The sequence below is a fragment of the Xenopus laevis genome, chromosome 5L (assembly GCF_017654675.1).
Source record: "Xenopus laevis strain J_2021 chromosome 5L, Xenopus_laevis_v10.1, whole genome shotgun sequence".
NCBI classification, from domain to species: Eukaryota; Metazoa; Chordata; class Amphibia; order Anura; family Pipidae; genus Xenopus; species Xenopus laevis.
Window position 1 is genome coordinate 20,042,378 of NC_054379.1, and position 27,021 is coordinate 20,069,398.

A 27,021-nucleotide genomic window follows, 5' to 3' on the forward strand; every position below is an offset into this window, starting at 1 on the left:
ATGGGGTGCAAGCAAGTGCAAGAGCCCTAGGTGGGTCATGTATTGAAATACCCAGCTGAAGGCTCGACAGTTCCGCTTTACTAAAACTGAACTGAAGTCACCCCTACTCTCTAGGTGGTTTACCACAGTTTTCTGCTGTATTTGTTGCTTTCCACAACGAAGCAGCTGCACCTTGAACCATTTCTTCTTTCTTCCATCACTCTGAGCATTATAGGCACGACAAAAAGATTGTAGAAAAATATGGCTTTAATGCTAGGACGATACAGTATTTACACAGGTAAAGCCAACGACTGGATATTGTACAGATGATAAACTACATATTCTGATTGATCCTCTGTGTTGACATTATCTTTATGGAATAACAATAATATAATATAGAACCTTTTTCTTTACATTCTTTCTCTATAATAAAGTGCCTGGATTATCAGAGCCTGACGGAGATCTAAATAAAGGGTGTCATGGGGGTGAGAAGCAAAGTATGGAATGGCCACTTCACTTACTGACTTGTACAACCGGACACGTTCAAACAAAAGGCTGGATAAGTGGGTGGAGTTTGTTTTTAGCGTACCTATGGACAGATATTGGAATGAGTGATTGTAGTGATGAAGAGACCTTTCATAATGTGCTGTATAAACTTATCTGCAACCAGGACAAAGGCTTTTTTTTATAACAAAACAAAAAAAATCTGCTGTTAAAGGGGAAGGCAGTCAGATTCCCATTAATCAACACGTTATTTACTAAATACAATCAATATACACAATAGCTTGTTTAGTTGTAAAAGAGACCAAACACCCTGTTGGTATGAGGGCACTTTGTACTTAAACAAGTGGGGGCTTAGCTTTCCTTGGCTAGGGTGCTGTTTATAAGGAGAAGCAGGACATGAGCATCCTATAAATTATGCCCTCAAGCTATCCTATGTAATGGAAAATAAACCTACTACTAGATGAGATTTATCTCCCCTTTAAATGAATTGATGACGGGAAATCTACATTTAATATAAATTATAAAAATAACGCCAATTGTTTTCTTTAATCTTCAGCCATAAGTCTTATTTCCAGCACAAGGGATTTGATAGTGGCTGGATCATTATGAGGCCATTAAAACAATACAGAGTCTCATCAATACTGACCATTTCTTCATTAGTTGCTCCATTAAGTGCATCGGACACAAAGGAAAAGACTGGCAATTTAGATCCAAAAAGGACTTTTTTTTAAGGAAAATCCCATCTTCCTCTACCAACTTGGGTCCACTGATATGGCTTTGTGCCGTGGTAGGACCTCCTCTTTAAGGCAGTGACCTTCAACCTGTGGCTCTTAAGCTGGCCATAGACCCAAAGATAAAATCGTAGGAATCTTCGTTTTGTATGATTTTCGGACAGTGTGTGGATGTCTCAAGATTTTTCATACCATGGCGATCGGTTGTTTAGCAGATCAGACAAGTTAGAAGATTTCCATTGGCTAAGGATAATATCTCTGCATGTATTGTCTATCTGACAATATCAATGGGTGACTGTCACTACTATTTTTCATACATAATTTTCATGTGATTTCTGTCTTTGAACTAATGACCCAGCGTCATCTGATTTGTTCTTTATACTACTTTATTTTACTCTGAACGGTTAGTGGAAGGTCGGGAGATTGCAACGAACGAGCGTGCGTCGGAGAAAATGATAAATCTGCATGTCTATGGCCAGCTTTAGTCTTGTGCCTTGAAGGGGGGTGTTGTTAATCAAAAAGCTGTACTTGTTGGGGTAGGGCACAGGTTGAGGAACACTGGAATGGTAGATTTTATTGCCGTTGTGTTCCTAATATGTCAGCCAGCATCTTGATGGCATGTTTTGGTTGGCCAGACGTGTACTCTTCAAGGCTGGGTCCCATTTCTTTATAAAGGGTTTTGGCCAATTTGCTGACCACCTCTTTGAAGTTGCCATTCCGTCCAGGGAAAACACCGTTCCCTGTGATGTTAGACAAGAAATACCAAAGCACTGGTAGAACGTGGCGCTCCACCGCTTGAGGCTTCCGTGGGTAGACAGATGTTACAAGACCTGTGGGTCAGAAGAAGACATCTAAGTCACCAACTATAACGGAATAACTTAAGTGGGGACCAATAGTATTTTCAACCTCAGAAACACGGATGCGATTTGAAGGCTGATTTCCCTGGTTCACAAAAAGATTTAGGTTTCTGTCAGGAGAATTTTAGTTTGAGCCTGGACAATTAAATGTTTGCCTTATATCATCTCCCTCTGCGGAGATCAGGAACGTGTGTCCTATCACATATGAGTATTATGGGAAATACATTAAAAGGCACCCTCCGACCCAAACGCAGTCCTTGAGTGCAGCTCCACTTACACCTATACAATCATTACATTCACATGGTTCAGATGTGCATATTAATATTAGGCAGAGACAGAGTAAGTGGAAGCTCATGATAGGAGGACCTAAATAGCTGTAAGCTAACAACTAAGTTCAAATATAGCTGATGTACCAGTGACTGCATATACCAGTTATATGTAATCAATTAAAGAACAGACAAAATACACCACGTTTAATGAAGAAGCAGGAGCAGATTTTTAAATTTGGGTGCCTTTACATGTCAGTGTGTACAAAATGTATGTACTTGTGCATTCTACAAGAACAACACAACAACTGCAGCACTCGGTATTTATCAGCGCAAGAATAGGATTGGTCTAATGACATAAACACATATTATTTTGGGGAGGGGAATCAGTCAATTATTGTGTGGGTGTTTTGGGGTTGTTCACCTTTAAATTCAGCGGCTCTCCAGTTTGAAGTTTCTGCAATACAGTTGCTATGGTCCCAATTACCCTAGCAACCATGCACTGAGGAGACTAATATGAATAGGAAATGCCTGAATATATATATATGAAAATATGATTATATAAAGTAGCAATAACAATAAATGTATAGCCTTACAGAACATTTGTTTTTTTTAGATGGGGTCAGTGACCCCTTATGTGACAGCTAGAAACAGTCAGGAGAAGAAGGCAAACAATCAAAAACAACTGTAAAAAAGAGAAAATTAAGGTACATTGCAAAGTTACTTAGAATTAGCCACTCTATAACATGTTAAAAGTTAATTTAAAGGTGAACCACACCTTGAAAGGAACAGTACCACCAAAAATTATTTTTAAGTAATGAAAATATAATGTACTGTTGTCCTGCACTGGTAAAATTGGTGTGTTTGCTTAAAAAATGCTTACATAGTTTATATGAGCAAGTTGCTGTGTAGCCATGGGGGCAGACATTCAAAGCTGAACAAGGAGAAAAGGCACAGGATACTTAAGGTGGCCATAGACTCAAAGATCCGCTTGCTTAGCGACATCGCCAAACGAGCGGATCTTTCCCCGATATGCCACTAAACAGCATGGCTATATCGGGGTAATTCGAACGTTCGGCCGTACGGTCGAACGATCGAATTACGATGCGCCAAGGGGCTCCGACGGGTCGGTCAGTTAAAAATCCAACCTTCCCGATCTATATCGTGGCCAGATATCGATCGGGAAGACCCGTCGGAAGACCCCATACACGGGCAGATAAGCTGTCAAATTGGTCCAAACGACCGATATCGGCAGCTTTATCTGCCCGTGTATGGCCACCTTTAGCAGATAAGCTCTGTAGTATACAATGGGATTCTTCAGAACGTATCTGTTATCTACTGTGTATCCTGTGCTTGAATGGCTGCCCCCATGGCTACACATCAGCTTGTTTATATAAACTATAGTAGTATTTATCCATTATCTACTGTGTATCCTGTGTTTGAATGGCTGCCCCATAGCTACACAGCAGCTTGTTTATATAAACTATAGTAGTACTTATCCGTTATCTACTCTGTATCCTGTGCTTGAATGGCTGCCCCATAGCTACACAGCAGCTTGTTTATATAAACTATAGTAGTACTTATCTGTTATCAACTGTGTATCCTGTGCTTGAATGGCTGCCCCCATGGCTACACAGCAGCTTGTTTATATAAACTATAGTAGTACTTATCTCTTATCTACTGTGTATCCTGTGCTTGAATGGCTGCCCCCATGGCTACACAGCAGCTTGTTTATTTAAACTATAGTAGTACTTATCTCTTATCTACTGTGTATCCTGTGCCTGAATGGCTGCCCCCATGGCTACACAACAGCTTGTTTATATAAACTATTTTAGAGTTTCTGAAGCAAACACACCAGTTTCACCAGTGTAAGGCAAAACTGTATTATATTGTCATTCTTTTAAAACACTTTTATTTTTTCGTTGTTACTGTTCCTTTAAAGAAATACATTAGGTATTTAATAAGTTTCTTATTGAATTTACCGGACAGATGTTCTGTGATGTCACTCATGGCTCGGCCGCTGATGAAACGGATTCTGCTGGCAAATGGCTGCAACAACCACAAATTGTCTGCAAAATTGTGAATAATAAAAACGTGAATAATGATATTGTGGGAGGCAGATATACCCCCGCATATAATTATATAATAATAATAATATTAATAAAATAAACAGCAGTTTATTTGGACAGTTAGAAGGAATGTACATTGGAAAGGTGCTTAGAATTCTATTTCCATTCATTTTTGGGTTTACAGGTTTGGTAGGATATTGTCCCCGTATGATTGTCCTTCCCAGTTGGGTTCAGCAGTGATACCTATGTTAGCAATGAGCGTATCCAGCACCATCCCCGCAGCCGTGTAAATCCCAGAATGCTTGCAGTTCAGATTGTCCGTCACCACCGTTACCATAGGAACCAGAACCTGTTGCAGACTCTCCTTCAGGAGCGGGATCATGAGCACGGCCGACTCTAATGCAAACTGATTGACTTTCTTATTGGCGTCTTGCAGCCGTGGGTTAAAGGAGTCAAAAATCTGTGTAGTGGAAAAAAATATTTACATTTATTGTAATCCATGAAAAAAAAATTCTACACTCCCATAATAAGTTATAAAAATGTTCATAAATGTGTTTTTGTTAAGTCTTAAAGGAGAAGGAAACATTAAAACTAAGTAAGCCTTACCAGAAAGGTCCACCTACATATACCAGTGAACCCTCAAAGTAATGCTGCTCTGAGTCCCCTGTCAAAAGAAACACAGTATTTCTTTCCATCTATTGTGTATATGGGCTTCTGTATCAGACTTCCTGTTTTCTGCATAAACCTCCAGACTTAGGGCTTGAGCATGCTCAGTTTGCTCCTCTCTCCCTCCATTTTCACCCCTCCCTCCTCCCCTCCCTGCTGTAATCTGAGCCCAGAGCTATGAGTAAGCAGGGGGAGACTCAGGCAGGAAGTGATGTCAAAACAAGCTAATATGGCAGCTGCTATCCTAAACAAACAGAGAGAGCTTCTAGAGATGTTTACTCAGGTATGGTAAAGCATTCTACAGATTAAATATAGTGTGATAGCTTTCACTATTGTGGCTAATCTATTGGTAATAAATTGCTTTGATGGCTTTCCTTCTCCTTTAAGTCTATATTTATATTTTCAGGGTTGAACTGGCCAATCAGGAGATCTGCCCGTTGTTTTGCTGGGATCCCTAGTCTGTCCATTGCCCTCCTCCATTATAATAGGCCACTGTATGAGTTTCACACCTGAACATCCTGTCCAATCACAGTATTCTGTGCTTATAAGCATGGTCCCATCAGAATGTCAGCTAGCAGATAAGGGCCTGCTAGACACAATAAAAAAGAATCTGTAATTCTATAAAAAGAGAATAGTTCCCCTTTAACACCGACCTGTGTGATATTAGCAGTGACAAATTTCGGGTTGTTCCTGGAATATTCCAGAACAAGGGTCACACCATCCATTTTGCTCTGAAAGTCCTTGGCCGTTAATAATTTGCTGAGCTCCTTGAGCTGCTCTGTGACCTCCGCGGCCCGGACAGGCTGCCGTCTTGGCACAGGGGACTCTTGAGGTTCCGGTTCTACTTCTCTTGGCCTACTGAAATATTAAAGGGACAGTGAGCATGTGTGTTAGGATTTACTTGTACATTTTTTTTAATGAAACACCCTAATGCACCTATTTAGTGCTACCAATTCCTATTTTTATAGGGAAATGAGAGCAGAGCAGGCAGTAACACTTTCCTCTTGTCTCTGTCCTTCTGTATGAGTGTGATATTATTGGCTGACAGGTTAGTCTAAATTATTTTAATATTCTTTTGTAAAGTTTTCAATAAAAAACATGAAAACCCTATATATTAGTCACCTATCTAGTTCTAACAGTCCTAGAATGATTCAGAACAAAACCCACCTTTGTTCTGGAGCCGGGCTTTCCTTTGGAAGCACAGCGATGCTCTTCTGGGCAGACCTCTGACACTTGGCAGAAGGGGCTTGTGAAAGACTGTCAGTGGTTTCCTAGAATTCATTAGAAGGAAGTTCAGTAGGCATCAGGCTCTATTATCAGAGGCAAATTACAAGGCTGGACAATAACATATACAGCATAAGAAAAGCTGGCTATATAAAGCATTTATAAAGAGGCAAACAGGTACCAACCTACAGCCCTGTGTGTGTCCCAGCACAAGCTAAAACTAAAGACCTCTAATACTATTGACCATGAGTCTTAAAGGGTGGTTCACCTTAAAGTTAACTTGTAGTATGTTAAAGAATGACGTGACTACTTCTAAGCAACTTTTCACTTGGTCTTAATTTTTCCTTTTTTTTATAGTTTTTTAAAAGAATTATTTTCCTTCTTATTCTGACTCTTTCCAGCTTTCACATGGGGGGGGCACTGACCCCTTCTAAAAACAAATACTCTGTAAGGCTACAAGTTTGTTGTTGCTACTTTCTATTCAGGCCTCTCCTATTCACATTTCAGTCTCTAATTCATATCAATGCATGGTTGCTAGGGTAATTTGTACCCTAGCCACCAGATTGCTAAAACTGAAAACTGGAGAGCTGCTGAATAAAAAGCTAAATAACTCAAACACCACAAATAATAAAAAATGAAAACCAATTGCAAATGGTCTCAGAATATCCCTCTCTACATCAAGCTAAAAGTTAACAACCCCTTTAAGGAAATTGGTAGATATATCCCTTTAATTACATAGTTTCACTCTAGTGATGTTCCCTCCCTCCACCCGTTCCCGCATCCCCCCCTTTTATTGACCCGTGCAACCCGCCGTGCTGATGATGTCACAAAAGGGGCAGGGCAAGCACGCGTGCGTCTATAGAAGCGGAAGTTGGAAAAGAGAGCAGTCAGAAGAGCCCAAATCCGAGCCACCCAGGGGAGATCCTGGCCCCTCCGCCGCCTGAGGCAGCAGCAGTTGCTGCTGCCCCCCCTCCCCCGGAAATTCCCTCTTAAAGTACCAGGAGCAGCATTTTTGCTGCCCCTGGTACCTAGTGGGGTGCTGCCGCCTTAGGCGACAGCCTCAACTTGCCTCATTGGCGAAGCACCCCTAGAGCCACCCACAACCCGAAAATGGGGGTTCGAGGTGGGCCCGAACCCACGGGTATTAGGTCGGCCCGCACATCACTATTACACTCTGCCCCTGTGTTGTTGCCACTAAGAGGGTCACATACTTTCTGCTTGACGGTGGCTATGAGGTCCCGCAGATCATGAGAAGGAATCAATCGCTCCATCTGGCTCTCAAATTTTGGGTTTCCCATCAGCAGGCAGAACATCCTGCGCCCATAGAATCTGCAGTAACAAACATTGTTTTATTGTATATTTAGTCATAATCTGGGAGTCATACAGTTCAGTGCCAGAATGGGTTATATACAAAATATACACAGTTTCCACTGTTTATATGTTTATATACAGAGCCACAGGGTGGCTCTGAGGCAATGGATTTATAAAAGAAGCAAATCCCAGAAAAGGGTCAGTAAAGCAGATGCCAGATTAACCTATTAATCAACGTGACACTCTGTAGGGCAGGGCTGTACAACGTCCGGTTAAAACGGGTTCGGTATTAGTGATAGTGTTCCATAATGGCTTCATTTGGACTAACGGATTCGTTCATTTAAAGGGTATATGATAAACATTTACTCTCTCAAAACGAAATTCTTTATAGTGCCGCCATATATGCCCACGTGTACAGTATATCTGTCCTATAACACTGAGAATATTTCCCTATATATGTCCATGAAATAGAGCGGTTTATTTATGAAAAGTTTGTGCAAATGGGCCACAAATGCAGTTCTGGGGTCTGCACTGTACATTCATATCCCACTGCTTGTGTACTGCTGACTCTGACCACTAGAGGGCAGCCATTGCAGTTTTAGCTTTGTACTTGTTGCACATGATCTGAATTTCATTGCGTGAGTACATAGATAGGATTGATGTCTAGGAGCCCTCCATCTGTTGCTGTACTATGGGGTAGATTTAGTTAGAAGTTAGTTAGTGAAGTTAGAGGTCGCCACAGTCCACTAGAGTGAAATTCCGCCACTCTCCATTTTCTATGGGATTTTGAAAGGCGTATTTATCAAAGGATGAACTTTCACTTTCACCCATTGATAAATACTCTTTTAAAAATCTCATAGAAATGAATGGAGAGTGGTGGCATTTCACTCTAGAGGACTGTGGCGACCCCTAACTTCACTCTTTGATAAATATACCCCTATACAGTGTCTGACTGGGACACCCGGGGCCCACCCAAAAACCTTAGACCAGGGGCCCACCAAGAAAATTTAGACCAGGGGCCCACTCTAAGTATTATTTTTCCTCTTTTTCCTCACCTCAATCAAACTCTATTCTCCTAGTCTCTTCAAGTTATACATACTGTAACCTATTATTCCATCTATTTAGCCTCTTTTTCTCATAGAAATAGGGAATGGCCATGAAATAGGCCAAATGTTTAGCAGCATGAGGGCCCACTGACACCTGGGCCCACCGGGAGTTTTCCTGGTATCCCGGTGGGCCAGTCCGACACTGCCCCTATATATATATATATATATATATATATATATCAGAATCTCCCTCTGACTGTCTAAGTTGGGCATTGATGTTTATAGATGAAAAATGGGTCCATTCAGAGGTAAAGCACCATCTGGTGGTAAAAGGTGGTATCACACAGATGTTATCTTAGTTCTGAGTATGTTAAAGTACCAGTAACACAAGGAATTGCCCTCTAAATCTTCGGGGGGGGGGGGTTATTATAGGTGTTATGGTTCCAAGGGATCCAAGAGTTGTAGCCCTGGATTGGAAACTGATATATTGTGCAGCTATGTATGTCCCAAATGTTACACTTTTCCTGGGCCCCAGAGTAAAATTTGGATTTCCTGATAACATCCCTTGCACCTGAGCCATAGAGAAGTACCTGGTGTCCTGCTGCCTATCTTGGTTCAGTCTGACCACCGTGCGCAGCATTGTGTCGTTACTCTCCCTGGTTCCAGATAGGAGTCTCTCCGCCCCCAGCTGTTCCATCACATTTAGAAGGTATTTAGCCGAACACTTCCGAACTGAGCTGTTCCGGTGGCTGCAAAAAGAAGTATGGCATAAAGCAGGAATTCTGTCAGTATAGAGGTTTCTTACTGTACATGCCAGGAAGCACAGTCTGTGGCTGGTTAAGGATTCTGGGATTTTGAGTTCTTGAGAATGTATGTACTCATTTAGAAACATATATGATTGCTACCCAAACAGGAGGACACTGGCAGTGTGCTGTTTGTTTGGATCCATCCAACCTGAGCGTCTGCCGGTCCGGTCTGCCCCACTGCTTGGATACGAAGGTAGGAAGTCACACAGCTACTGTTAGTTATACCTTCATTCGCCTTCATGTGGGGACAGAACAGGCAGGGCACCTCATCTCAAGAAAAGACAGTTCTATATAAGAAGAAATGTGCAGGAAACATGTGTTTTGCTCACCACAGACCTGACACATTTGCTTACAGCTCTCTTCTCTCTGCTCTCCAGAGAAGGAGCCCAGAAGATTGGGAGTAGACTTGGTGCCTGTTGGCAGAACTCACTTGAGATAGACAGGGGGAATACATATCTGAATGAAAAGGAGTACCACCCATAAGGAACGTACAAGGACCACCCCTTCTCTTACCCAAATCTTTGAGAACAGAAAGAACACAGACTTATTGGTAAAAGTGTCAGGATTGAGGTAAGTGCTATTGAGCTCTATAACCTAGAGACAAAGCGGGATACCCTCACACACCTGATGCCTCCAGCCATCAGCGCAGGCAAAGTCTTGGATGGGCTCACGTTTTCCACCATGATACCGAGGGATTTTTCCGATTCCTCCCGAATAAACTCGTTGGTGTCCCCAATTTTGTGGAGCAGAACACGTGAAATATCCTCTACCTCTGGGTCCATGCTCTTCTTAAGGTGTTTAAAAAGGTCACCTAGGGTTCGAATGGCATAACGGGACACCTTGGACCGCAAATTGCTGACCTGTAATTACAAAACTGCACAAAATGAAGTGTTTGTGGTGCATCTACTATATATACTGAGAACATTGCTCATACATGCATGTTGTCCTCAATGGTTGTCAATAGTATCCTTCTTGTCCTACTTGGAGCTACCAACCTAGAACTTCCCAATGGTTGGCAGCAGTGTGCCAGGGATTACTAGACAAGAACTCTGCAAGAATTTCCAACAGTAGTCTAAATGACTTCATGGGGGCAGCAAGTCTAGAATTCCTTAATATTGGCTAACAGTAACTTGGTGGTAGCAGCCTTTCTTATTCTTCCAAGGTGGTCAATCCAGATCTTTAAGACCTTTAAACCCAATTCTTTCTGGCACTGCCAACCTAGAACACTCCAGCAGTAGCTTTCATTAGTCTACAAGCTACTCGGCATCATCACTGGCTTCCAATCACTTGGTACATTCTAAAGAAAAGTAGAAGGAACTGGAAATTGGCCATATTCTTCATATCAGAGGCCCATTATATAAGAGAGAATGACTAACCTAAAACCTCCTTGTGCCAAATGTATGATCGAAGCTACTCAAAACAAGGCAAACTTCTGTATATTTATTGGGAATTATCCCAAACTGTACCAAGTGCCAAGACCTGCATATGGGCTGCTTTATATAATTCCACAAACAAAAATGTACCTCTCTGGTCACTGACGTGGAGACATCATGGAGCCGGGAGTAGAGTACATCGGGGTGACAGGATGACAGGCACCTCACACTACTGAGACCCTTCTCCTTTTGCTCCCTATAAACACAACAACCAACACAATATCAACACTGAACAGAGTATTGTTTCTACCCTCTTGTGTATCTGAGTGTGGGACTTCCTCTGCTCCACAGGATGTGATATGTGCTCAGCTCTGATTGACAGGAGCATCTTCCTATCTGTCAGAACTTGGAGGAAACTCCACCCCTGACACACTAAAGAACAGAAAGCACACTCTGCACGGAGAAATGTGATCTCTTATAACTTAAATAATGCACAACGTAAGGGTATTGCAGGTATGGGACCTGGTGCTTTCCAGATCACAGATCTTTCCTTAATTTGGATCTTCAATCCTTAAATCTACTAAAAAATCATTTAAACATTAATTAAACCCAATAGGCTTGTTTTGCCGTCAACAGCATTTAATCGCATCTTTGTTTGGTTCAAGTACAAGGTCCTTTCTTATTATTTACTTTATTATTACAGAGAAAAGGGAGATAATTTTTCAAAATTTGAATTATTTGGATGGGAGTTGGCCTTCGCGTAATTTAGAGCTTTCCGGATAACCGGTTTCCAGCTAATGAATCCTATACCTGTATTATGTTAGAAATTCAGTGCGGCCGCTAGTTTTATTATGTTAATATCACTTTAGGTTGTAGAAGCCTAGAAACTAGACAAAAAAGGCAAAACATTCAAAACGACTAATGAGACAAATTATGTTAGAGCACCACTGTCTGCATCATGTTACTAAATAATCTCAGCCTCCCGCACTACCAGTAGGCTTTGCAGTTGGGGCAGAGAAGGGCAAGTGGATGTCCAGCAGGCTTTGACTGTGGAGGGAATGCTTGGAATCACAGTTTAAGACCATCTGCCCATACCTAAGTCAATGTATAATTAAAATTCCACTCTCACCAGTCTTTGTTGTTAAGTTGCCGTAGGGCTTCGATCAACCCTTGCTCAGGGTGAGACATGGGACCAATGCTTTGTCCTCCATTCTCTGAGTCCGAGTCCCACTCTAAGCAATCCTGGAAGTAGGCAGGCAGGGAATAGGCTGGAAGAGAATAAAGTTCCATCAGTTCCATCTACTGTAGCCCTGAGTATAAGGGACCCCTGCAGGGCCGGAACTAGGGGTAGGCAGAAGAGGCACTTGCCTAGGGCGCAGAGGCACAGGGGCGCCAGGCACGTACCTCTTCTGACGCCTTCCCCTAGCTCGGACCGCTATGTTCATTAGCTGTGGCCGCACTGCTACGTAGTTTACACATGCGCACTCGCACATTTTCTGCGCATCCGCGAGCGGCGGGGGTGAAGTATTGCCCGGGTTGCCTAGGGCGCCCGGCTGAGTAGGCCCGGCACTGGACCCCTGTCACTTATATATGTAGGGGATTTTGAATGCCTGACTACCATTCTGTCACACTACAAGCCAGATTGATCAGCTAAAAATTCTGCCACTTAGGAGAGAAAAGTAGCTCAAATCTCTCCTAGGGTCTCTCCTCTCCTGAGTTTGTGAGAGCTCTGTGGCCAAGCTCAGGGTTAAGGGCATATGTAGTGGATCCTCTGCTGGCATAGAAATGCCAGTGCCTACATTGTCTGCCTGTCACTGTGAACACGGAGCAGATTGGCTCAAAAATTCTCATATCCAACATCTGCCCATGTGTGCAGTGACAGGTAGAATGGCAGAGATTGGATCACTGGTGTCTCTCCTCCGACAGAAACACTGCCAATGAAGGATCCATAATGTGTGCCCTTAGCCCTAACCAATAGGGGGTGCCCAACCCCATTGCTGCTGCCCAAGGCTGTTCTTCTACCATCCTGCTGTCTTCTGGATCAGTGGTGAACCCACAAACCCTTATACAGTATATATCCAGCTACGTAATACTATAAGCCCCTACCTGACGCATGCCGCATGTCGTTGGCTGAAGAGTCTTGGTTTACAGGTGGGATTCTGGGTAGGGAGGTTCGACTCACAAATTTGGTTGCAGAGTAACTGGCTGTGATTCGGCGTTTATCCGAGGTTCCTGGGATTGTGGCGGCACCATTTAGACTGACAGACACAGATGTTGAAGGGTCTGTAAAGAGAAGGAGAAAAAATGATGTTTTATTTGGAATAGTACCCTTATAACATCAATATTGGGGTTCAACCAAAAACTGTACATTTGCATGACTGACTGATAGCAGAGCTAGACAAAACAGTTTAAGCTCACTTCCAACCTCCAATTTTTTATGAGGCGTCTATTTATAAACAATTCTTTTTAGGGAATATCTCAATCCCACTGTGAAAAATCCATATCTTCATATATAAACTACTAATTGCCTCCTCAAAACTATAAACGTGCTCACCCTTTAAACCCGGTGACCTGGGTGTACATACCGCAGGTCCCACACTGCTGGGCACACGATACTTTACATTCAATGCATAGAAGATTTGGGAAAAGCCGCACTCACCAAAGTAGACGAGTGGCCCCGGTACATCGCCCCGAACCCGTAGCTGTGGGTGATGTGCATTTAAAACCAAAAATTTCTGGCAAGCACTCAGAAGTCCACTCGTAGGGTAAAACCATTAAAGGAAAACTATACCCCCAAAATGAATACTTAAGCAACAGATAGTTTATATCAAATTGAATGACATATTAAAGAATCTTACCAAACTGGAATATATATTTACATAAATATTGCTCTTTTACATCTCTTGCCTTGAACCACCATTTCGTGACTCTATCTGTGCTGCCTCAGAGATCACCTGACCAGAAATACTACAACACTAACTGTAACAGGAAGAAGTGAGGAAGCAAAAGGCAGAACTCTGTCTGTTAATTGGCTCATGTGACCTTACATGTGGTTTGTATGTGTGCACAGTGAATCTTACGATCTCAGGGGGCGGCCCTTATTTTTTAAAATGGCAATTTTCTATTTATGATTACCCAATGGCACATACTACTAAAAAAGTATATTATTATGATAATGGTTCATTTACATGAAGCAGGGTTTTACACATGAGCAGTTTTACTCAGTATCTTTAAATAGAGACCTACATTGTTTGGGGGGTATAGTTTTCCTTTAAAGTTTATTTCAGCAGATTAAAAACATTGCAGTCCTGACACATTTTGTATCAAAGATACATAGTCATAGGCACAACACACTTTTTATCAAACGGCCATTTAAATCTAAAGCCCGGAAATGACTTCATCACCCACTTAATGTTAATTAAAATCATCTGTTTACCACCCCCTGTCTCTTTAATCAGCTGAAACATCCTGTAACAATATATCTAAAAATGATCGCTTGACCACAGACCATATCTATCTGATATATTAAAATATTTGTATTGAAAAAGTAAAAAAGTATGTTACCACATAATTTTTATAAATATATATTAACCATCCAAAATTGTATAATATCAGAGTATATCGCTGGTTTTTTTCTCTTTTCGGAAGCCATTACTCGCAATCAAATACGATTTGCTTTACCCGATATGTAGAGGACCGGTTCAAAGGAATCTAATTAAAATTAAAATACAGTCTGACATATTTTTTATCTAACTTTTAGTGCAATATTTCATGATTATAAATACATCTATATAAACTTTTAGTTACCAAAAGCGCAATATCACATATACATTATTTTTAGCACTAAACAATGTAAAGGTTGTTAGTCCTAAACACAGCAAGTTATGTCAAACTTCAAATTAAGCCCTGCTGGTTGTCGCATTCCTAATGTGAATATCCAGAACGCTGACTGATAGCAGAGCAAGGTTTTAAACCTGTTCACTACTGATCAGTCTTGCAAAAATAGTTGGTAAGCTGAATCTGAAGCTAAAATGGAATAAAGCATCTTGATTGGTGCATATATACGAATTCATTTCAGGAGAGGAGAATACAGCTGGAAAAACTAAGAGTACATCATGTGCTTGGAATAACCTAATGAAACAAATACTTATTTTGTACAACCTTTTTAAAGGGAAACTAACCGCGTTGGTCTGTCTACTACGCTGTTGATTCCTTGTGGCCATGAGCATTCAATTTGGATTGCAAGCTCTGTTGGAGAGGGAATCATTGTGCCTGAATAACTATAAAAGAGTAAGGATAATTCTAGGAGTACATCATTCTAGTTCCCTCTCATTGGTTAGCTGGCCTCCCTTATGGTTTAGGTGACTTACAGTCCAGGCAGATTTCTCCGGGATCCACAAGCTGAAGCCGATCCCAGAGCTGCTGCTGGTTTCTCCTTTTATTCTGCAGAATATTCTCCATTTCCAGCTGCTTCTGTCTCATCTTGTCCTGGGCCGACTTGGATATGGTGAAATTTATCTGGAATGGGAACAGATAGAGATGGGAATGACTCAAAGTCATGCTCCAAAAATGAAGTTGGGCCAGTCCCTGGCTCAGACCTTTTCCATGATAAGCCCTGGATTTGCTCCCTTTCTAAAAGGCATCATCCCTTCCATCTCTCACTCTAACAACCCTTTTAACTCAAAGTGAATAATAATGTTGCCAAATTGCAGGGTAGTTGTCAGTGACTTGGGCTGAAGCTGCCATCATTCCCAGAACCACAGACTGCTGACACTGGCACAGTATTTAAACAAAGGGAAATTGGAATCTCCCCTATGGAAATGTGTAATTAAACCTAAAAGTGTCACATTATGAACAATAGAGGACAGTGTGGTTATAAACGGAATCTGTGGTATAATCCCATTTAGGCCAATACAGACCCTTCCTGTGTTTTCCTTCCACTCTTCGCCAGACTGGGATAACTGCTTCCCATCTCTCCCAAAGGAAATTGCCTTTGATTCCATATATGTCCCAGAATCCTTTGCCACCAGGCCACCCTGCTGATCTTGGTAGGGAACAGATTCCAGACTTCGGCTTTCTAGAATGAATAGGCAATTAAGGAATAAACTTTGTCGGATAGTAAACTGATTTGAAATACAATCCAAAGTGATTATATGAGAGGGAGCTTGAGATGCTGTTATGTTTTGGTACCCGAGGATTAAGTAGAGTATAACAGTGATTTATTAGCAGGTTCATGCAGCCATTACACTTCAACAGTAACTTCAACTCAAATACTATAGAAAGTGCTATGTACACAGTATAACTCTTGTGCACAGTGACACCTACAGGCCATTTTTATAAACACCACAGATGCCACATGTAATTGCCTGGCTAAGACAACCAAGTGTTCATGATTTTTCATGATTATTTTGGCAAGATGTATGGGATTAATGAGACACATTATGGCAGCTCCCACTCAAAGGAATAAAGATAACTAGACAAATAAATAGGTCTCAGTGGGCAGAACCAGCTATGTCAGTTTATTGTAAATATAATGTATAGGATGACAAATGTATTCTGGTTTATTGTCCCTTTAAGACTACCGCCTATAAATAAAGTGTTTATCTCTTTAAGATGCTGAATCCATAAGTTCCTGCCCATTGGCCCAGAGCTGTCTGACAGTTTGGTTTAGGGACAAATAAAGGGGATACAATGAAATATCTCCTCTAACAAGGGATTATCGTATCTACCCGGCTGGGTGACTAATCTCCCCGAATCTGCCCGTTTGTCTCTGCCCTAAACTATACTGTGAAAACATGCAAGAAAACGTACGTCCAATACAGCAGGGACAGCCCCCTATGTTTGCTCATAGCCTGTACAGAGAGAAACCATAAAACTATGGCAGCATAGGTATTCCTATTGTGTGTTTTTCCTGATCAAAAAGACGGGGATATTTTCTTTCTTTTCTCCTATATAATAAACTTAAATACTGACAGAAGTCAGATCCCCTCTTTCTAATCCAATTTACATATCTGAAGATAGATCATTCCTTTTAATTGAGCATAGGTATTCCCCTGTACTAAGCACAATTCAGCAGGAACAGTCCCCTAAGTTTGCTCATAGTCTGTATAGAGATCCCATAAAACTATGGCAGCATAGGTATTACTCTGTACTAAGCACAATTCAGCAGGAACAGCCCCTAAATTTACTCATAGCCTGTAAGAAGAGATACCATAAAATGATGGCAGCATAGGTATTCCCCTGTACTAAGCATAATTCAGCAGGAACAGCCCCTAAGTTTGCTCATAGCCTATAAGGAGAGATACCATTAACTATAGAAGCATAGGTATTCCTCTGTACTAAGCACAATTCAGCAGGAACAGCCCCCTAAGTTTGCTTATAGCCTGTACAGAGAGATACCATAAAACTATGGCAGTATAGGTATTCCCTGTGCTAAGCACAATTCAGCAGGAACAGCCCCTTGAGTTGGCTCATAGTCTGTACAGAGAGATACCATAAATAAAACTATGGCAGCCTAGGTATTCCATGTACTAAGCACAATTCAGCAGGATCAGCCCAATAAGTTTGCTCGTAGCAATTCATACATAAGTCCCTCTGTTTCTCCCGTGCTTTGACTTCATTCCTTTGTACCCCAGCCTGTTGTTTATTATTGTTGATTTAGATAAGGGGAGCGCTCGACATTGTGATACTATTTGGGTTCAGTTTGTGTAACAAATACAATAGGGACACTGTGTCCATCCCATATGAATAATGCAATAGTAGATTTCTTGGCTATTTCCTACCAACTACTATCTGGTTGTTGCCAAGACCACACTGTGTTGTTCCACTGAATTAATGACCATAAAGATCTTATCGTGTTATAGTTCTGGGAAGGAATGATATCCACTGGTGTCGCAATATGGAAGGTGGGGAGTCAAAATCAAATTTAGACAATATACACAAGTAAAATGGCAGTGCTCACAGGAAATATTAACCCTCAATATGAATTTAAAATTGCTCAGAGCACCCTTCTGTTCATTTTTGCAATTTACATTGCATATTTTTCTAGTTTTCATATTATGTGATGTTTTAACATAGTGCATTTGAAAAAACAGCGCCACCTGCTGATAATTTCAGCTCACTCTTAGTGAGAAGTCATGTGATGTTTTGCTTAGAAAAGTTGTCTAAGCAGAACAACATCATAAGACTTTCCTCTTCTCATTAGCTTCATTTTCTGCCAAATGTGGACAGTTGGATGAAGAGAAGGTGGCGCTAGTGAAATTCATTATATTAGCATTAATGGCTAATACCATGAAAACAAGAAAAAATAATTAATGTAAATAGCACAAGTCCTCAGAACAGTAAATTTACATTCATTTATTTCAAAGGTTTACATTTCCTTTAACCAATAATAAAAGTGGGAATAGTCAGTAGCTGGGTGGTCTGTGGGTAAGAAATATGTTTTTACTTAGTGTATGTGTATAGCACAGGATATTGCTGCTACAAGTTACATAGTTACATAGTTACATAGTTAAATTGGGTTGAAAAAAGACAAAGTCCATCAAGTTCAACCCTTCCAAATGAAAACCCAGCATCCATACACACACCCCTCCCTACTTTTAATTAAAATTCTATATACCCATACCTATACTAACTATAGAGTTTAGTATCACAATAGCCTTTGATATTATGTCTGTCCAGTGACTAGCTAAAAAGAAATCGCTCCATTATACAGTTTATAGCACAAGAACAGGTATATAATTTCTTGCAAACACTTACACATGTATTTGTTACCAGGAAGATAAAGAGATAAATCATTTATTTGTGTCACTCACCCAATGGTTTATGTGGCCTTTCTTCAAGGATCCTGCTCTGGTGAGAACTGTAAATTGAAGAATTAAGATTTATGGAATTGAAAGTGTTTAGTTCAGTAGTATTAGTATCCAACAGATCTGCCCGAGCCCTGTGTTTAACCTGCCATGTGTTCTGGGGTATTATACATGAAACTGACACTGTATTTATCCTGCTGTGTGTTCTGGGGTATTATACATGGAATTGGCACTTTATTTATACTGCAATGTGTTCTGGGGTATTATACATGGGACTGGCACTGTATTTATCCTGCCTTGTGTTCTGGGGTATTATACATGGAATTGGCACTGTATTTATCCTGCCATGTGTTCTGAGGTATTATATATGGAATTTGAACTATATTTATCCTGCCATGTGTTCTGGGTTATTATACATGGAGCTGGCACTGTATTTATCCTGCTGTCTGATCTGCGGTATTATATATTGGACTGACACTGTATTTATCCTGCCCTGTGTTCTGGGATATTATACATGGAACTGACACTGTATTTATCCTACAATGTGTTCTGGGGTATTATACATGGAATTGGCACTTTATTTATACTGCAATGTGTTCTGGGGTATTATACATGGAATTGGCACTGTATTTATCCTGCCATGTGTTCTGGGGTATTATACATGGAGCTGGCACTGTATTTATCCTGCTGTGTGATCTGGGGTATTATCCATGGGACTGGCACTGTATTTATCCTGCAATGTGTTCTGGGGTATTATACATGGGACTGGCACTGTATTTATCCTGCCATGTGTTCTGGGGTATAATAAATGAAACTGGTACTGTATTTATTCTGCCATGTGTTCTGCGGTATTATACATGGAACAGCTAACTGTATTTATCCTGCCTTGTGTTCTGGGTTATTATCCATGGGACTGGCACTGTATTTATCCTGCAATGTGTTCTGGGGTATAATAAATGAAACTGGTACTGTATTTATTCTGCCATGTGTTCTGAGGTATTATACATGGAACTGGTACTGTATTTATTCTGCCATGTGTTCTGAGGTATTATCCATGGGACTGGCACTGTATTTATCCTGCAATGTGTTCTGGGGTATTATACATGGGACTGGCACTGTATTTATCCTGCCATGTGTTCTGGGGTATTATACATGGAGCTGGCACTGTATTTATCCTGCTGTGTGATCTGGGGTATTATCCATGGGACTGGCACTGTATTTATCCTGCAATGTGTTCTGGGGTATTATACATGGGACTGGCACTGTATTTATCCTGCCATGTGTTCTGGGGTATAATAAATGAAACTGGTACTGTATTTATTCTGCCATGTGTTCTGCGGTATTATACATGGAACTGCTAACTGTATTTATCCTGCCATGTGTTCTGGGTTATTATCCATGGGACTGGCACTGTATTTATCCTGCAATGTGTTCTGGGGTATAATAAATGAAACTGGTACTGTATTTATTCTGCCATGTGTTCTGAGGTATTATCCATGGGACTGGCACTGTATTTATCCTGCCATGTGTTCTGGGGTATAATAAATGAAACTGGTACTGTATTTATTCTGCCATGTGTTCTGGGGTATTATAAATGAAACTGGTACTGTATTTATTCTGCCATGTGCTGTGGGGTATTATACATGGGACTGGCACTGTATTTATCCTGCTGTGTGTTCTTGAGTATTATACATGGAACTGACACTGTTTTTATCCTGCTGTGTGTTCTTGGGTGTTAGACATGGAACTGGCACTGTATTTATTCTGCCATGTGTTCTGGGGTATTTTACATGGAACCGGTACTGTATTTATTCTGCCATGTGTTCTGGGGTATTTTACATGGAACCGGTACTGTATTTATTCTGCCATGTGTTCTGGGGTATTATCCATGGGACTGGCACTGTATTTATCCTGCCATGTGTTCTGGGGTATAATAAATGAAACTGGTACTGTATTTATTCTGCCATGTGTTCTGGGGTATAATAAATGAAACTGGTACTGTATTTATCCTGCCATGTGCTGTGGGGTATTATACATGGGACTGGCACTGTATTTATCCTGCTGTGTGTTCTTGAGTATTATACATGGAACTGACACTGTTTTTATCCTGCTGTGTGTTCTTGGGTGTTAGACATGGAACTGGCACTGTATTTATCCTGCTGTGTGTTCTTGCGTATTATACATGGAACTGGATTACTGTATTCAATGTATGTATTTAATTAGCATTTCCAAAACACAAGAATAATATCCCTGCTATGGGGAGATATACAGTAAGCTTTGCTTTGGGACACCAAATAATGCCACTGAAGCGCATTAAGAATAAATATGTAGAATCCAAACTTGTAATGTTACAGTAGGTAAAATGGGGATGATGGTGATGATGAATTCTGTTTCATTTGTCTGTGGGTAACAAATCACAGGTTGGTTCCATGTTGTTTGGGGAAAAGCCTGTCCTTATAAATAGATGCAATACTAACCTTTCCTGCTTACGACTCTGTCTCAGATCATGAATATCTCTGGGAACCTGAGAGGAAGCATCCACCATTGGCTCAGAAACCATTCCCAAGGATTTGGGGATTGGGGGGATCACAATTCCACTGAGTGCTGTCCACTTCATATCTGTACTGTAACGTGGGTGCTGCAGGGAGTTGTGTAGGTGCTGCAGAGAGTGTATTTGTAATTAAACATTTTAAAGGGCAAATATTCTCTTTATTTGCATCTCTCAAATGAAACATTCTTATTTTTAGATAGAAATCTAGCACAGCAGCTGGTACTGAGTATTATGTGGGAGCTGCTGTACATGGTTTCTTTATTCCCCACTGACAGACATATAAATGCATGAAACTGGTCATTAGATCTCTCAGAACAAAGATGAGAAAATTCCTCGAGTTCCTTGTCACTCAGAAAGTGAATTTGATCGGTGCCGGTGTTTGTTTTCAGTGAAACCTGAAGATAAACTCCAGCACAATAACAAATGGGTATCTATGGCGAGCAGCAAAGCTCTAACACTGTCAGCCAATCACCATTCACCTACAGTGGAAAGTTCTGCTACTCATTCACACAATGAATCTGTCGCTGCCAGAGGGCACCGATCCTGGGTGGGGCCCCAATGTTAAAGGGACAAAAGAATCATCTTAGCAATAATGGTATGAGACCTGTTATCCAGAATGCTCATGACCTGGGGTTTTCCGCATAATAAGCCTTTCTGTAATTTGGATCTTTGCACCTAAAGTCTACTAGAAAATCATATAAACATTAAATAAACCCAATAGGCTGGGTTTGCTTCTAATAAGGATTAATTCTATCTTAGTTTGCAAGCTACTGTTTTATTATTGCAGAGAAAAAGGAAAATTATTTAAAAAAAATTGGATTATCTGGATAAAATGGAGTCTATAGGAGATGACTATTCCATTATTCAGAGCTTTCTGGATAACGGATACCATACCTGTAGTATTATTACATGTATAACTGAGGCCTATAGACGGCTCTAAAGCTCTAGGTTGACCAAGGGATTTCCAAGATTCAATACAACTATACAACTCAATTGTTTCTTACAAAACAGTTCTGTAAAGTCTATCAAACAAGCTAATAAGGAAAGCGCTCTTATATTATCTAGAATGCTCAGGGCCTGGGGTTTTCCGGATAATGGATCTTTCTGTAATTTGGATCATAGTATCTTAATATCTTAGTTTGAATCAAGTATACGGTACAGTTTAATTATTTCTGAGAAAAAGGAAATTATTTTAAAAGACTTTGATTATTTGGATAAAATTATGGGAGATGGCCTTCCCTTAATTTGGAGCTTTCTGGATAATGGGTTTCTGGATAACAAATCATTTCTTAATGAGCCCAAAATGCACCATCACCCTAGATATTCCATCTAGTAAAAATCCAGAGGGAATATAACTGCTGTATGGTGCCTGAAAGGGGATATCAACTTCTTAAAGGGGTTGTTCACCGTTGAGTTAACTTTTAGTATGATTGTAGAGAATGAAATTTGTAGACAATTTGCAATTGGTTTTCATTTGTTATCATTTGTAGCTTTTGAGTTATTTAGCTCTTTATTCAGCAGCTTTCCAGTTTGCTATTTCAGCAATCTGGTTGCCCAGGTCCAAATTATCCTAGCAACCATGTATTGATTTGAATAAGAGACTTGTTTATGGATAGGAGAGGTCTGAAGAGAAAGATGAGTAATAACAAGTAGCAATAACAATAAATGTGTAGCCTTACAGAGCTTTTGTTTTTACATGGGGTCAGTGATTCCCATTTTAAAAGCTGGAAAGAGTCAGAAGATATGGGCAAATAATTGAAAAAATTATAAAAATAAATAATGAAGACCAACTGAAAAGTTTCTTCCGTTCTATAACATACTAAAAGTTAACTTGAAGGTGAACCACCCCTTTAAAGTATGCTTTGTTTCAATAGCACCAGCATAGAAGAAATTCTGCTTAATAGAGATTGTGAGTACAGGGCCGCCATCAGGGGGGGACAGGGGGGACAAGCGTACCGGGCCCGGGCATGAAGGGGGGCCCGGCAGCGCTGCATTTTTTTGAAGATCCGGGCCCCCCTTACGAGCGCCCGAGCCGTACGTCTTGCCTCTTCAGTGCCGAATGCGGAAGTGCCGAAAAGCCGAAGCCGATGCGACGAAAAGACCCGAAGTCACGGAAAAAGCCGAAGTCCCGAAGTCACGAAGCGCCGAAAAGACCCGAAGTCACGAAAACAGCCGAAGCCGAAGTCCTGAAGCAGCGCAAAGACCCGAAGTCACGAAAACAGCCGAAGTCCTGAAGCGGTGAAAAGACCCGAAGTCACGAAAGGAGGCGAAGTTGAAGTACTGAAGCCATGAGTTCAATTCTACTGAACACCAGTTTGTGTTTTTTTTAATCCCCTGGCCACCAATGTATTATTTTAATATTCTATAGGCCCCTGCCACCAATCTTTTTTTTAAAACTTTTGTTTTTGGGGCCCCAATTTTTTTTTAACTCGTAAGGGGCCCCTTGCCACCATTGTTTTTTTTTGGGTTTTTTTTTTAAAAAAAAAATTAATTTTCTTTTTGGTGGCCCCAAATTTTTTTAACTTGTAAGGGGGCCCCTGCCACCAGTTTTTTTTTTTTCCAAAAAATTTTTTTTTCTCCAAATTTTTTTTTGGGGCCCCAATTTGTTTTTAACTTATAAGGGGGCCCCTGCCGCCAATGTTTTTTTTTTTTTCAAAAAAAAAATTTTTTTTCAAATTTTTTTTTGGGGCCCCAATTTGTTTTTAACTTATAAGGGGGCCCCTGCCGCCAATGTTTTTTTTTTTTTCAAAAAAAAATTAATTTTTTTTCAAATTTTTTTTTGGGGCCCCAATTTGTTTTTAACTTATAAGGGGGCCCCTGCCGCCAATGTTTTTTTTTTTTTTTCAAATTTTTTTTTGGGGCCCCAATTTGTTTTTAACTTAGAAGGGGGCCCCTGCCACCAATGTTTGTTTATTTTTTAGTTTTTTTTACATTTTTTTTTGTTGGGGCCCCAAGTTTTTTTAACAGGGGGCCCCTGCCACCAATGTTTTTAAAAAAAAAAAATTGTAATTTTTTTTTTTTGGGGCCCCAATTTTTTTATAAGGGGGCCCTGACCATCAATAGCTTTTTACAACTTGTGTGGGGGGGGGTTACTTTTTTAGCGCTGATGTCTGTGTGGTCTTTTAACTGCGATGTGGGCGGGATATGGGGCGGAGCTTGGTCGTCAGTGTGGGCGGGGCCCAGGGGGCCCCAAAAATTTTGTTGTACGGGGCCCCGTGATTTCTAATGGCGGCCCTGTGTGAGTATATCAGTCCCTGTCCTAGTGCAAATTACATGGTTATGTGAGTCTGTCCAACTTGGAGAGTACAGCACTGATGGTAGGGTGATACTATTGTATCTGTAATTAAAGGAGACATATAGGCTAAATGAAGAAACCCTAATTTTGTAGGCAATTAGAGTAGGGATACACCGAATCCACTATTTTAGATTCGGCCGAACCCCCAAATCCTTTGTGAAAGATTCGGCCGAATACAGATCCAAATCCTAATTTGCATATGCAAATTAGGGGTGGGAAGGGGAAAAAATGTACTTCCTTGTTTTGTGACAAAAAGTCACGTGATTTCCCTACCCGCTCCTAATTTGAATCTGCAAAATAGGATTCGGATTTGGTTAGGCCAGGCAGAAGGATTTGGCCAAATCAGAATCCTGCTGAAAAAGAGATGCACCGAATCCTGGATTCGGTGCATCCCTAATTATGAGTAATATATGGTGTTGCTTTTACATGGGGCTAAAAAATGCTTTAAAAATGTCCCCTTTATTAGAGCTCCCTATAGATGTTTTCTGGTCCCTGTTTCAAATGAGAGGTGGGCGGGTCCTAACCGCTCCTGCCAAAAGCACAGTAGGAGGGGGACAGCCAATCACAGCCCTGCAATCACACAAGCACAGACAGGCGTCAGTTCCCTATCAGGTCCTGCTAGCTGCTGATTGGTTCCTCTCCTACAGTACAGTGAGCTGAGTGCCGCCGGCTCCCCTGCACAGCCTGGGAATTCAGGGAGCAAGAAGTGGAAGAGAAGGGAGGGATTATTAGGGTTTTTATATAAATCAGCCTGAAACACTATTTTTAAGCACAATTCTTCCATATCTAAATGAGTATAACGCACTGGAACCTTCTTATTTTTTCCACAAAATGTCTCCTTTAAGTTTTGGATGAGCTGGGGGGGGCAGTATATGGCCCCATTTAATTCACCTTAATCTCAAACAATAGTAACAGCGGTACCTCCATAGATGCTGGCGAATGTCCATCTGGAAGTTCCGGGAACATTAGTGCGTCAGTGATTGGCTTATAGGTCTGAGCGGAAGATTCAGTTACTGCTGCAGTTTGTGGTGTCGGACTCCTTTGTGGGCTCCGTTGTATTGGGGGCACTGGCGGTGTAGCATTCAGCAGCCTCTGGGAGGCGCTTCTGGGAACAGCAGGTTTGAGCGGGGGCCCAGCTGAATTGGCACCATCATTTGGGACTAAAGGGACAAAGAGAAAATATGAGATTAATTATTTTGTGTTGGCTGAAAGTATAAAAATCTGAGGAATCAATCTGTTTCTATAGATGGCAATCACAGGTATCCCTCGCTTACACCTTACTGTTCTATTCATCTATAGGTGGGATAGTTCTGGGTGCAACCTACCTTAAAATGTAATATTTGTGCTAACCTAAATCTAATCAGTCCTGTGGTCAGTTAAAAATTACAAATGCTTATAGGGCCAGCTTGAGCAGTAGGTCTTGACCTGACCAAGGTCAAGACTTGACTTGATCATCCTCTAAACAGGCTAGACCAACTTAAAGTCAATGAGAACATTAGAATGTTGAGGGGCAGCAAACCTGTTGCAATTAGAGCACTAGTAAACTCACATGGACTTGGCCAACTTATAGCCTATCACACATAAAAATATACGTCAGACAAGACCTACTGGTCTAAACATTCACTGGACTAGACCAAATTGTGGCTAATTACACCATTAAACATTTACTGGGCTAGACCAACTTGAAGCCAATCACACAATGAGAACATTCAATGGACTAAACCAATTAGTGATCAATCACACTATTAGAACCTAACCACTAGGCTAGACCAACCTGCAGCCAATCATGAGCATTACATTAGAAATACAAAAGTTGACCCTTGTGACCCATTAAGGCTTCAAGGAGTCTCACCTCCTTTGGGCCCCTCTGATAGTTTCCTTTTAAGTTTGTCCTTGAGGTGGGCAGTTTCCAGCATTGCACTATCCACTTCTTGCTCCCATTGCTTTTTCCTTTCCCCTAGGAGCAGATCATTTCTTCCCTGTATCTCCAGTGGAAGGGGCTTTATCTCCTGACTCTGGAACTCATCCCCCCACAGATAGGACCTCTTCATCTGGAAGCTTAGTGTCGACTGAATCGCAGCTGTTATAGAGGCAATGATATCATTATAAGTGACTGTGTCACCATTCAGAACCCGCTGGCATGGAGACACTTTACATCATACAGCTCATGTCACCCTAATCTGTGCTTTTACCTGTTTCAGCTGCTGCCCATCTGCTGCCACAAAGCTGGATATTTGAGTCAACACTCCCATTCATCATAGATCCATAACCAGGTTTCATTTTGGGTACGCTGCCACAATAAACAGCAACAGGAGCCCTGAATGTGGCTTTAACAAAACGATAGAAATATGAGGGGAAAAGTAAAGTTTTAGTCTAACAATAGTAGGCAAAAGTCTGAAAGCTGGTAATTCTTCTGGGATACTATGGAGAGATGGAAGCTGGTGGATAAAACACTGGGGGAGACAGGAGCTGGTGGATAACAGACTGGGGGAGACAGGAGCTGGTGGATAACAGACTGGGGGAGACAGAAGCTGG

At 41.1% G+C, this 27,021-nt stretch overlaps 1 protein-coding gene across 2 annotated transcripts in view; it reads right to left on the reverse strand.

Annotated features, from left to right (window-relative positions):
* Positions 1 to 228: 228 nt before the first annotated feature.
* togaram2.L (TOG array regulator of axonemal microtubules 2 L homeolog) overlaps positions 229 to 27,021 on the reverse strand; it is a 40,678-nt gene continuing 13,885 nt past the window's right edge. The window contains exons 3-20 of one of the 2 annotated variants that reach the window (XM_041562587.1): positions 26,679 to 26,813; positions 26,339 to 26,566; positions 25,408 to 25,646; positions 21,118 to 21,299; positions 18,647 to 18,693; positions 15,752 to 15,909; positions 15,203 to 15,350; positions 12,939 to 13,115; positions 11,962 to 12,100; positions 10,983 to 11,088; positions 10,084 to 10,319; positions 9,244 to 9,402; positions 7,508 to 7,625; positions 6,240 to 6,343; positions 5,726 to 5,927; positions 4,650 to 4,866; positions 4,320 to 4,406; positions 229 to 2,044 (exon numbers count right to left, since the gene is read on the reverse strand). In XM_041562587.1, coding sequence (XP_041418521.1) covers positions 1,788 to 2,044; positions 4,320 to 4,406; positions 4,650 to 4,866; positions 5,726 to 5,927; positions 6,240 to 6,343; positions 7,508 to 7,625; positions 9,244 to 9,402; positions 10,084 to 10,319; positions 10,983 to 11,088; positions 11,962 to 12,100; positions 12,939 to 13,115; positions 15,203 to 15,350; positions 15,752 to 15,909; positions 18,647 to 18,693; positions 21,118 to 21,299; positions 25,408 to 25,646; positions 26,339 to 26,566; positions 26,679 to 26,813 — 2,939 coding nt within the window. In that variant the 3' untranslated portion in view covers positions 229 to 1,787. Of the gene's footprint in view, positions 2,045 to 4,319; positions 4,407 to 4,649; positions 4,867 to 5,725; positions 5,931 to 6,239; positions 6,344 to 7,507; positions 7,626 to 9,243; positions 9,403 to 10,083; positions 10,320 to 10,982; positions 11,089 to 11,961; positions 12,101 to 12,938; positions 13,116 to 15,202; positions 15,351 to 15,751; positions 15,910 to 18,646; positions 18,694 to 21,117; positions 21,300 to 25,407; positions 25,647 to 26,338; positions 26,567 to 26,678; positions 26,814 to 27,021 lie in introns of both variants that reach the window. The other variant, XM_041562586.1, reaches the window with a different exon arrangement.